General features: G+C 31.2%; 1 protein-coding gene across 4 annotated transcripts in view; it reads left to right on the forward strand.

The window, feature by feature from the left end:
* The first annotated feature begins 927 nt into the window (after window positions 1-927).
* The window catches only part of Vha100-1 (V-type ATPase subunit a family protein Vha100-1), a 35980-nt gene continuing 24002 nt past the window's right edge, over window positions 928-12905 (forward strand). For all 4 annotated transcript variants that reach the window (XM_076776035.1, XM_076776037.1, XM_076776038.1 and 1 more), the window contains exons 1-2: window positions 928-1253; window positions 5055-5360. In XM_076776035.1, coding sequence (XP_076632150.1) covers window positions 1137-1253; window positions 5055-5360 — 423 coding nt within the window. In that variant the 5' untranslated portion in view covers window positions 928-1136. The remainder of the gene's footprint in view (window positions 1254-5054; window positions 5361-12905) is intronic.

The raw sequence follows: 12905 nt of genomic DNA on the forward strand, positions 1-12905 counted from the left end.
TACATATTTTATTAAGCAAACGTACGTGAAACATAAGTAATTAGAATAAGGGTTAGCAAGTAGATATTTCATAGCAAAAATAACAGAGTATCTTAAATAGTTACTGAACGCGTATTATTACTTTTCAAAAATTTTAAACTGAACAATAAAATTAATTACCGACGATATGGGTTAAATGGGTTAAATTGATGGGTTCTGTGAATTTAATGTTAAACGTACTGTTAGTGAATATTGTGGACAACTTGTGGGAAACAATGACTGATTGAATTATTTATTTGGCCTTCTGTTAGCTGTTCGTTTATATACTTTTATTAAAAACATACAGACATCTATGTCATCGTCATAAAATCGACAGAAAAAAAGGCGCCATCATTTCGTCTAGGGGATATAAAAAAACGCGGGATATCCCTAGAGTCGAAAAACGACGCTATCAAATCAAATTTTTAATTATAAATCCGTCCCGTCGATCAGAGTGTTCTGTTTCATGTTTAGACATTCGCAAATTTCGTTCCCTAAACACATTTATAGAAAGTTTTGAATTTCAACTAGACTTTGGTAACTTTACCTACGCTTGGTGACACTTTCGATAGTGATTTCTCTGTCTGAAATATCCACAGATTTATTGCAGTCACTTTAAATTAAATTTCATACCGAAAGGTTTATATTAATGTTCAGAAATGTAACTAACCTGATACAAATAAATATTTAATAGTTCTGTATACAAATTCGTGAGTCTTCGTGAATTTATCTGTGGTCCTTTTGGGGCTCGTAGACCATAGACTAGAATCGTCTATGTAGAACGTAGGTGGTACGTTAAATCTGTACAGGTTGTCGCTAGTGTTGTTTTTGGGCGTTAACAAAAAAATGTGAATATCAACGTGCCATCAGCTTGTGGTCTATGGACATCTTACCTCGTGACTGGCTCAATTGATTATTAGTCTTATACAGTCTCGTAAGCGGATTCACGAAATTGGTGTGTGTACTGAACATTCGGCAGGACGCAATTGCGCTAGGCAGTGAATTGATAGTACATTCTCGTGCTCGTTGCTTCTTTGCAATCGCTCGGAATAGAATATTCTCTATGGTAGCTTCAGTTATTCGAACGTAAAGACCAGTAGAAATTCATTAAATCAAATATGGGTTCGCTTTTTCGGAGCGAGGAGATGACCTTGTGTCAACTCTTTTTGCAAAGTGAAGCAGCATATGCCTGTGTCTCGGAACTTGGTGAACTTGGCCTTGTACAATTTCGAGATGTAAGTTCTATGTTGTAATATTTCTTATATATTTTGTTTTCATACAGAATTTTCTACACAACCTCCATATATCGATTTTAACACACATGAACCTTCAAAGTGGTAGATAATTTGAATATAAATATTGGTCATTCTCGAGAATAGGAAAACTAAATTATCGGTAGAAACTCTCAACATTATGCCATCCTAAGTGCATTGTAAGAGTAATATAGAAATTGCTACTCTGATATTGGTAAACTTAATCAGCTTGAAATATTCAATAGTTATTTACCAGTCAGTGCTATGTAGAAATAATATCAATTTAATATTATTCAGTCAAAAATTTGATACAACATAGTGTATATATATATAGATATTCTTTAACGTTTGTTCCTACAAAGTGAAATATAGTATCATAGTGCATTAATGGATAAACCTGTCAAAATGGTACAATCTTACTGATTATGAAATTTAAATATGTGGTTAAAGACATCATTTCGAGCAATTTTTTTGTTTTCATATACAAGGATAGTTTTAACGGTATTATTGACTAATTTTAAACGATCTTAAGTCTCGAATGGTGAATCGGTTTAGCGATCGAACGGCGAACTCGGAGGCCATTTTGACTCGAATCTAAATTTGATTATTTCTTTATTTATCACTGTTGCTGATTTTACAAGTTCACTTAATATTAATATTATCACTGTTATCCGTTAAAAAATGAAACCTTACGACTCTGAAATGGATAGTTTGTGTGGGTCCAAATGGACCCCGGAGTTCGTTAGAAATATGAAAGCTAAGGTTAGATGAAACATTTAAATACAAAGAAATCTTTTGTTTTATAAGCGTAATGGCAGAACGAAAACCAAGTGAGAAATTTAATGACGAAGTATTCGATTTATCTGTGACTGATTTTTACGAGATACGCCGAAATTTGGTTCCATCGTTGACCATATATTTAATTCGCCCTTTAGGTGAATAACCAACATCCGAGATCTCAAGAATGTCTTCATTTGCATCACATATGAAAATGTTAATTTAAATCAGTAGGTTGTGCCACAGACATGGGTATTCAATAGCATTTTTCATGTTTCTTCGTATTAAATGCAGTTTGAGATCAAATATTTCTTCACAAATGCTTACAAATAATAGCTGATAATCAAAATGCTGCGAGCTCTCATCTCCTATTCTGGTCTGAATTATTCGAAATAAAAAGGATCAACATTTTTAGAATCTATTTATTTGCAATATAAGTGTATGTAAATTCGAAGACACAACTACATCGTGCAACCAACTAAAAATAAATTGCGTTCCATCTGACCGGACGATAAAATATTTCCGATCTGTAGTTATTCATAGTCCTTTCAAACATTTTTGTTAAATCGAATTTCCGAGAGTAATTCATGAAATGCAATAATTCAAATGCTGTTCTGTAAACGAGTTATTCAGTGTGTGAAAAGTAGCGTCGAAATTATTAATTAATAAAAACAAAATGCAACAAATTAAGATATTCTAATGCGATGTAAATAATTCACGAAATGTGTTCTTAATTGTACGATAACCTACTTCTGAAACAAGATGGAGTCCATTGAACACGAAGAATTATTGTTATATTTCATCTTCTTTTTCTTAACAAAGATGCAGTATAAAGAAAATTATTAAGATATAATAAAATTATAGTAAAATTGTATTATTATAATACAATTATTATAAAATAATTAAGATATTGTATTACGATGTAAATAATTCACGAAATGTGTTCTTAATTATACGATAACTTACTTCTGAAACAAGATGGAGTCCATTGAATATGAAGAATTATTGTTATATTTCATCTTCTTTTCCTTAACAAAGATACAGTATAAAGAAAATTATTGGTCCCAATTAATACGTAGTAAGAATTTAAACCCAAGTCGATCTTGTTTATTGTGCTGACCATTTAGATACAAACGGTGAATTTGGATTCCAAGGTACACGACTTCTTTGCCAATAGATTAACGCAGATATCACATCGAATTAGATTTTGGCAATAGTCGAAGTTTAATTCAAAACTCAACTTCGTCTGTGAATTCTGTGAACTCTGTGAATTATTTTATTTATATAGGGTGTATGACCAACCTAGGGAAAAATTTTAATGGGAGATTCTAGAGGCCAAAATAAGACGAAAATCAAGAATACCAATTTGTTGATGGAGGCTTCGTTGAAAAGTTATTAACGTTTAAAGTTCCGCCCGTACTGAATTTTTTTCTCGAAAGTGGGTAGGATTTCGGGGGTATCTGTAATGACCAAAAATGATTGAAATTGATCCCCGCAACCGATAATATTTTTTCCAGAACGATTTGAAATTTTTGAATTTAATTGTTAATAACTTTTTAACGAAGCCTCAATCAAGAAATTGATATTCTTGGTTTTCGTCTTATTTTGATCTCCAGAATCACCCATTAAAATTTTTTCCCCGTATGGCCGAACACCCTGTATATACCGTTCGATAAAGGATTTTCTGCAATTGTTGGACACCCTCATGGGTGGAAATTAGGCCATCGCGTATTGGAGTATACGTGCTAACGTCTTCAATCAATATTTTACCGAAGAAATATCCGAAGAAGAAGAAAATGAAATATAACAGTATTTCTTCACGTTCAATTTATTTCCAATTCCATCTCATTTTAAAAGTAGGTTATCATATAATTTGATACACATTTCACGGGATATTTATGTTAAAATATTTTATACGTTATAAAAATATCAATTTTTTTATTTTTTTTACAGAACAGCGTTAAAATTTTTACATTTCGTCCATTCGTTTCGAAATTATAATCATGCGAAGTCAAAGAATTTATACTTACGCAATTTGTAATACATGCTAATATGCAAAAGTTTCCATTGTTTGATCATAGGTGATTCTGTATGTTCCTGTTCTTTTATGTTGTTTTCCGTATGATAGTTAATTTACAACTAATTAATGCTTGCTTATGTATTTTTAATTTTTCAAAAGAATGTAAACTGCAGATAGAATGTACACGTAACATACATATCACTGTATACAGGGTATTTAGCCAACCATGGGAAATATTTTAATGAGCGATTCTAGAGGCCAAAATAAGACGAAAATCAAGAATACCAATTTGTTGATGGAGGCTTGGTTAAAAAGTTATTAACAAAATTATTAATAAAGTTTGTCCACCTTCTTGAATTTTTTTCTCGAAACTGAGTAGGATTTCGAAGGTATGTCTATTCACTAAAAATGCTTGTAATTGACCCCTGAAACTAAAAATATTTTTTCTAAAACGATTTGAAACTTTTCAATTTCACCGAAAAAATTTCTGCTCGGTATGGAACTTTAAACGTTAATAACTTTTTAAGGAAGCCTCGATCAACAAATTGGTATTCTTGATTTTCGTCTTATTTTGGCTTCTAGAATCCCCCATTAAAATTTTTCCCATGGTTGTCCGAACACCCTGTATATGTATCAAACGAAATAAGACGATAATGCCAGGTCTCATGTTGCATCGGTAACTCAATAAATGTTAATATAGCTGGAATGCATAGTCATCAAATTTCCATTTTCTTCGTTCTGTGCAACTTTCTGATAATCGATTTTAAAATATCGAGGAGGTTCGAAAATTTATGATTTTCCTCGAAAAAGAACTTCTTTCATTGCATTATTCACCTTTTATCAAAACGATGGGGAAACGGTGGGAAATATTTTACAAAAACCTATGGAGACTTGTGCACTAAATTGGAAAATATTTAAACAAATAATAATAAGTGCCTTAAAAGTATTTGTATAATTCTAATAACAATTATTTATTTTACATCCAGCTCAATCCCGATGTCAATGCTTTTCAACGGAAGTTCGTCAGCGAGGTGCGTCGTTGCGACGAGATGGAACGTAAATTAAGGTATTTGGAAAAGGAGATTAAGAAGGATGATATCCCTATGCTCGACACTGGTGAGAATCCAGAGGCGCCTCAGCCTCGAGAAATGATAGATTTGGAGGCGACGTTCGAGAAATTAGAGAACGAGCTGCGCGAAGTAAACCAAAACGCCGAGGCGCTGAAACGTAATTACTTGGAGCTGACTGAATTGAAACATATACTCAGGAAGACACAAGTATTCTTCGACGAGGTAAGAGCACTATCGTTAAACCTTATCTTTACGATATAATATGAAAACTGACCTCATGATATAATTTATAAGAATCGTCATATAATACTGTACATCTAATAATAAACCGCATATAAAAGTTTTATTGCGATGTAGTATCTTTATATGACGTACAGGTTGTCCAACAGATATTAGACAAATCGAAACATAGAAACTCTTCACGTTAAACGAAAATTAATTTACCATTTTGTCGTGAATCGTATGATTTTAATGCGTGGAACATTGCGAAGTCTAGCGAAAATGTATTTTAAAAAACTTTAAGATATTATTATTAATCTGACAATGGTATGCAAATATATGTCTGCAAGCGTTTCTTCAGTGTATTTCCGCTAACATTTCATGTAACACGAAAACGATGTTCTGGATTACAAAATGGTACAGATGTTTATTTCTTCTGTCTTGAAGAATTTACATGCTTCGCCTTGTCGAATAAGTTCTGGACACTCTGTATACCATGTATGTGTTATACATTATATGCATATGAGGTGAACAATGGTTACACTGAAAGCATTGTTTCTAACGATACGAGAAAAGTTTTAAAAAAGGAGTATTTCGTTAAAAGGGATGCATAATGCGATAAAAATTGTTCTTTTCTTCTAAGGGAATGGATGGCAGGGAGAGAAAGAGAGAGAGAGATATGCTATAATTCTCAGGTCAAGCAGAATGCTTATGACAATAAAGTGTAACACAAAAATTGGTGTATCCGGTGGAGGGCGTTGTAAAAATGTACTGGGATGTTATAAGCTGAAATCTCAGGAACTAATATTATACAGGGTGTTCAGCCAACCCTGGGAAAAATTTTAATGGGGGATTCTAGAGACCAAAATAAGACGAAAATCAAGAATACCAATTTGTTGATTGAAGCTTCGTTAAAAAGTTATTAACGTTTAAAGTTCCGCCTGTAGAACGGCAATCTGCGTACAGCTGCGTGCGCACGATAGTGGTTCTCACTCGGTATGAGAAACTCTACTGAGTGACTCATCGACAGCCTCACAGTTCTCTGAGTGAGAACCACTATCATGCGCGCGCAGCTGTTCGCAGACTGACGTTCTACAAACGGAACTTTAAATGCAAATAACTTTTTAACGAAGTCTCAATCGACAAATTGGTATTCTTGATTTTCGTCTTATTTTGTCCTCCAGAATCTGCTATTAAAATTTCTCCTAGGGATAGCCGAACATCCTGTATACTTTTTATTGCACATGTCCACGCGTCTACGTTGCAAAAAGCAATCTGTATATTTGCTTAAAAAAATTATCTGCTTGTAAAAATTCTGTTTCTGAAACAAAACTGTACCGTTTTGCTTGAGTGTGTATTATTGCACTCTTTCTGTTTAAGACAAAAAATGGTACGTTTTGAGAGAAAAGAAATTTTTTATCGCATAAAACCTCCCTTTGTTAAACGTTTTTCGTATCGGAATAAACAATCGGAATATTTCAGTTGTTTCTTTAGCCGACTCGCCTTGTATACATACTAGTTGGAAATACTTATGTTTTTATACAAAGTTGTTAGCAATAATAAATAATTTTATTGAAATAAAAATTTCTATAGGTTTTGAAACTTTAATATTTGATATAAGACAATTTTAACAGAGATCGTGTTTATTAAAAGAAGTATAATTATATGTTTTAAAGTACAACAGGAAATGTACATTACGCTTTTGCCAAATTTTAACAAAATTACAATTTTCGATGTTCCGATAGATATACTAATCTATACTTTCTGTCTTTGTTTTTAAAATTTTTGTATATTGTATTACATAATTATGTATTAATACATATTCTGCTCTGGATATAATTTGTTTTGTTAAAATGATAGCTGAGGAATTTGAAAATAATACAAATTCGATACAAAACAAAATTATATAAATATTTAAAAGTAACACATTATAATTATTTACGTCTGAATATTCTACAATATAAATTGGCATTTTGTTTCTTGCATTTGTAACTTTGCACAATCAGATATGTAGATGTAGTTTTTTTTTTTTATAAGACATCAAAATAATCATATGTATATTCTTATGTATTTTGATATACACTATACTACTAACAATTTTTCTACGAAACGTTTTACAAGAACAAACTTTTGATACATATAATTATATGATTCATTAACTGTGGATGCAAGTATAGCTTGTAAGCTATACAAGTGATTAAGATGCATGTAAATGGAAATTGTGCATTATGTGTCTAATATCAATGCCTTTTCTGCAGTTGCTTTGCAATTTTGTATAAGCGGAACAAATTTATTTTACAAAATACAAACTGATAGTTCATAAAGAGAGCATTAATATTGCTAATAATACCAAGTCAGACAACCGTTGACATTAGATTGTGTTTGTTTTGTGTTACTAATAATACTGTTGAGTGATTTTAGGACTATTAATGTGTTAGTGTTGCCAACTAACTAAGTTGCAGAATTGCAAAAGACACAAGTCACTATTTAAGCCCTATCTCCCTATGTCCCTTATGTCTCCCTTGTTTCTACATCACGTATTCTTATAAAATTCCATAGTATTTCATTCGTGATTATTTTCTAAGTGTTTGTTATTCGTTGATAATACATGCATCGAAAATATTTTGCATTTATGTATAAAAGTAAACAAGCTTAATAGTAATTTTTAGAACTGAAGTTCTTTATTGCATTTAAGAACATTTCTGTGACCATATGTGATATTGTTAAGTAGTCCCTCTAGAGATCGTTTTTATACTCAAACACTTTAATACATATACACTATTAAATTTATTATATCTAAACATTTATTACACTATATATTAAATTTACTAGATGAAATTGTTCCTATATATCTTTTTGTAATCGTAGTCACTGGTTATTCCCGTTTTATCTTTTAAATATAAAAGATATAATATCAAAAAATATCTTTCCCACGCGCATCGGACCCCAAAAATTCCTTTCTTTCTCTTTATTACCCAAATTTTGTCTTTCATATTTTAACTATGGATTTTATGTTATGTATAGTACAATATTATATACAAAGTATCGTTTTGTAGATCTATTAGTGGTGAAAAAATGTTTATCACGACTTTCAAATATAAATCTATGTATAAAAAATGTATCTGGATGGGTAAATATTTGTTTCAAAACAAATGTTTTAATGGGAACCCTCAGACGGTTTTGTTGCATTCTATATTCCATAACGATACATTAAACTATAGTAATAGTAACGGTATACAAAATAAAATTATAACCTCACTCCTGGAAATAATTCTATTTAACTTAATTGACGAAAATTTTAACAATCCTTCGTGAAAAACTATTTATTTTACGATATAAGATTCTATTTAATCTTCCTATTCTATCAACAAGAAAAATACGTTCCAATAATATTAAAATTTGACCTTACATTTTAATGTCAACATACATCTTGCATCAAAATTTTTGACAAATTTTCTACTTGCTTAATTGCCTCGATTTATTCTTGAAAGCCATGATAAATATATTTTTTTATCCTATACAGAGTGTTCGCCCTTGGGAAAAATTTTAATGGGAGATTCTAGAGGCCAAAATAAGACGAAAGTCAAGAATATCAATTTCTTGACTGAGGTTTCGTTAAAAAGTTATTGAAAAATTTCAAATCGTTCTAGAAAAAATATTTTCAGTTGTGGGGGTCAATTACAAGCATTTTTGGTGAACAGACATAACCTCGAAATCCTACCCAGTTTCGAGAACAAAATTCGAGTAGGTGCTGAAAGTTTTGAGGAAAAAAAAGAATTTCGAATCGTTCTGGAAAAAATATTTTCAGTTGTGGGGGTCAATTACAACCATTTTTAGTGAATAGACATAACCTCGAAATCCTACGAAGTTTCGAGAAAAAAATTCGAATAGTTGCTGAAAGTTTTGGGGGAAAAAAAAGAATTTCGAATCGTTCTGGAAAAAATATTTTCAATTGCAGGAATCAATTACAAGCATTTTTGGTCAATAGATATAACCTCGAAATCCTACGCAGTTTCGAGAAAAATATTCGAGTAGGTGCTGAAGGTTTAAACGTTAATAACTTTTTAACGAAGCCTCCATCAACAAATTAATATTCTTGATTTTCGTCTTATTTTGGTGTCTAGAATCTCCTATTAAATATATAACAATGCACCTTGAAAATGTAATTGCATTTCTTTATATGGAATCATATGTTCCTTTATAAATCGATTCTCCCTATTATTCTGTAATTACGAATGTTAAAGCTAGGTATTTGATAAATGCTAGGAATAAAAATCCTAAACATAAATGATCAACAAGAATGTATATAATATATAATAATATAGTGCTACATTATTTTTGAAATTAAAAAACGATATTCCAAAGACTTCTGGTGAAGCATAACCTTCAAAAAGTGCAATACAAATCAAAATATCTCTCAAAATATTTATCTTTATTATACCTTACTGAAATTATTATTTTTATATGCAGGATAATGCGGAGAATCGATATACATAGAAAGAAAAGTACAATTGCACTTTGCAAATGCATTAAATTTAAGTTTGTGGTCTATTAGTATTTTCTATTTGCAATCGGAAAAGAGGATGACCTTGGGATTGACCCTAGGATGATTTTGGGATTATTTAAGACTCATCTCAATTATTAATTTTATCAGTTTTGAATTAGATAAATTTGTAGCAAAAATATTGAAATATTTCAGCTTACGAAAATCAAATATTTTTAATTATTTCAAGTTTTTCTCATTCGTAGCATAACGTAATAATTTATATGTTGGCAAGTTAGTTATAATTAAATTGTTAGTAGTTAAAGAAAACAGTATCATTCGTAAATAACCTCGAAATGAGTCGGGTCAAGCAAGACCCCAGAAATCCTCCTAGGGTTAAATTATTTTTCGAAATCGAGCCGTTATAAAATGTTACACTAACACGTTCGTTGCCGTGCCTCCGTAATAAATAAATAAATCCCTTCCCTATGTGCCGCGTCGTTTTATATGTCTCCAAGTTTTCGTAAGTTGTTAAGTAAAACAAGAAATTAACACGGAAATACTGCCAATATGCCAACAATCCTTGCGTTGAGAAATTCAAACAGACTCGTGGCGATGAGTGCAAAATTTAAACAAAAATTAAAATATTCGTAAAAGTGGCGTTCATAACGTGTATGTTTGGAAGAACAAACATTTACACCCGATATACATACATTCGAGTCTCGTTTCAATTTTAAAAAAATTGTTTCCTTTCGAGTTTCAAGATTTTTGAATAATTCGGGACCTTCAATAACTCTGTGTACGGGTTCGGAAGCGAACGTGTTAAGTTTAGAAATTTAAATGAACGTTTTAAATAATAAATGTCGTCTGGTCGCCTAATACTTAATAGGCTAGATTAAACAACACCTTATACAGGGTGTTCGACCAATCCAGGGAAAAATTTTAATAGGAGATTCCAGAGGCCAAAATAAGACGAAAATTAAGAATACCAATTTGTTGATGGAGGCTTCGTTGAAAAGTTATTAACAATTAAATTCAAAAATTTCAAATCGTTCTGGAAAAATTATTTTCGGTTGCGGGGGTCAATTACAATCATTTTTGGTCATTACACATACCCTCAAAATTCTACGCACTTTCGAGAAAAAAATTCATAAAGGTGGACAAATTTTTCGACAAAATTAAAAAATTACAAATCGTTCTGAAAAAAATATTGTTAGCTGTGGGGGTCAATTACAATCATTTTTGGTCATTACACATACCCCCAAAATCTTACGCATTTTCGAGAAAAAAATTCAGTATGAGCGGAACTTTAAACGTTAATAACTTTTTAACGAAGCCTCCATCAATAAATTGGTGTTCTTGATTTTCGTCTTATTTTGGCCTCTGGAATCCTCTATTAAAATTTTTCCCAGGGTTGTCTGAACACTCTGTAACGATTTTTTAAAAAAATTTGCCAGCCTATGAATTAGAGTTTTCGAAATTTTTAAAATCAACTGCTTCTGCAGAACGATCTTGAAAGGTGTTTAGCGTTGGAGATCAATAATTTACGCAAATTAATTTCTCCGTACATAGGACATAAAAAACTAAAATAAACTTAGACGCACGGTTGTGGAATTTGATCTGGAGCAACTCGTAAAATGCTATTACGTTGCAATTGAAGTTATGAAATAATCATAAATTGAATTTACGATAAGCTCTATATACAGGGCTATTCACCTAGTTTGAGGATGTTAAGTAACTCATAAATCGTTCGTTCTGTGAAAACATGTTTCAAACAAATGTTGCATGGTATTGAAAGAGGCATATTACATAATAATTGACTCCTAGGTACTTTGTTTTTTTTATTGGAATACGAAGCTGACCTTCGAGTTTTATACTATTGCTGTTTTTTGAGGCTGCAATATTATATGTGAAAGGTGTAGGATGAATTGGAAAAAGTACACGATTCCATTTAGAAAAATAATATGTTGGTTGTGCAATATACCTCTCGCAACCCTTCAAACTTAATTCGTCAACGTTTTTAGATGTCAGTAATAATTTTGACGTTATACGCATGGATCGATTAAAATGGGGCACCCTATGCTTATAAGAGTTAATGGTTTTGAATAGTATTTATTGAAATTTCCATGCAGAAATTGATGAATATCATAACATGATCTACTACACCTACAATCATACATTACTTGAAATTCTGTTTTATGAATTACAGTAGCTACATTGTAACTTTATTATGTACATACGAATTACAGAAAAAATTATGCATGTGTATAATAAATATTAAATTGTACGAGAGAAATATAGTATAAGATATTATCAAGTTATTTATTCGACAAGCAAAAATCTTTTCAAATAAAAAAATTTTTCAATTCGTAGACCAAGCATTTTGCACGTAACTTACGTTTCAATTTCGAGGTTGTTGCATAATAATTGCATATTGTACGTTTTGAACGAGAACCGAAAATTTTGAATTTAAGTTTAAAATGTTGAATATCGAACGAATAGCATGCATGTGATTAGCTAGATTATGTAGCAATAGTAATTCAAACTACTTACATGTTAAAAATCCGCTGCTGAAGAAGCATAATGTAAACTATATTTAGTACATAAATTTTTGCATGAAGCATGTTTCTTATTAAAATTTAATAACAATTTTATAAACGTCATATTGTAAACGTTATGTACATACAGGGTGTTCGGCCAAACCTGGGAAAAATTTTAATGGGAGATCCTAGAGGCCAAAATAAGACGAAAATCAAGAATACCAATTTGTTGATGGAGGCTTCGTTAAAAAGTTATTAACAATTAAATTCAAAAATTTCAAATCGTTCTGGAAAAATTATTATCAGTTGCAGAGGTTAATTACAAGTATTTTTGGTCAAAAGACACACCCCCGAAATCCTACGCACTTTCGAGAAAAAAATTCCTTACCGAAAATCTAATTTGGTGCCTGAATTTTTCGACGAAAAAGATTTCAAATCGTTTTGGAAAAATTATTTTCGGTTGCGGGGGTCAAATACAATCATTTTTGGTGATTAGACATAACCTCGAAATCCTACGCAGTTTCG

This window comes from Colletes latitarsis, chromosome 10 (assembly GCF_051014445.1).
Source record: "Colletes latitarsis isolate SP2378_abdomen chromosome 10, iyColLati1, whole genome shotgun sequence".
Classification (NCBI taxonomy): Eukaryota; Metazoa; Arthropoda; class Insecta; order Hymenoptera; family Colletidae; genus Colletes; species Colletes latitarsis.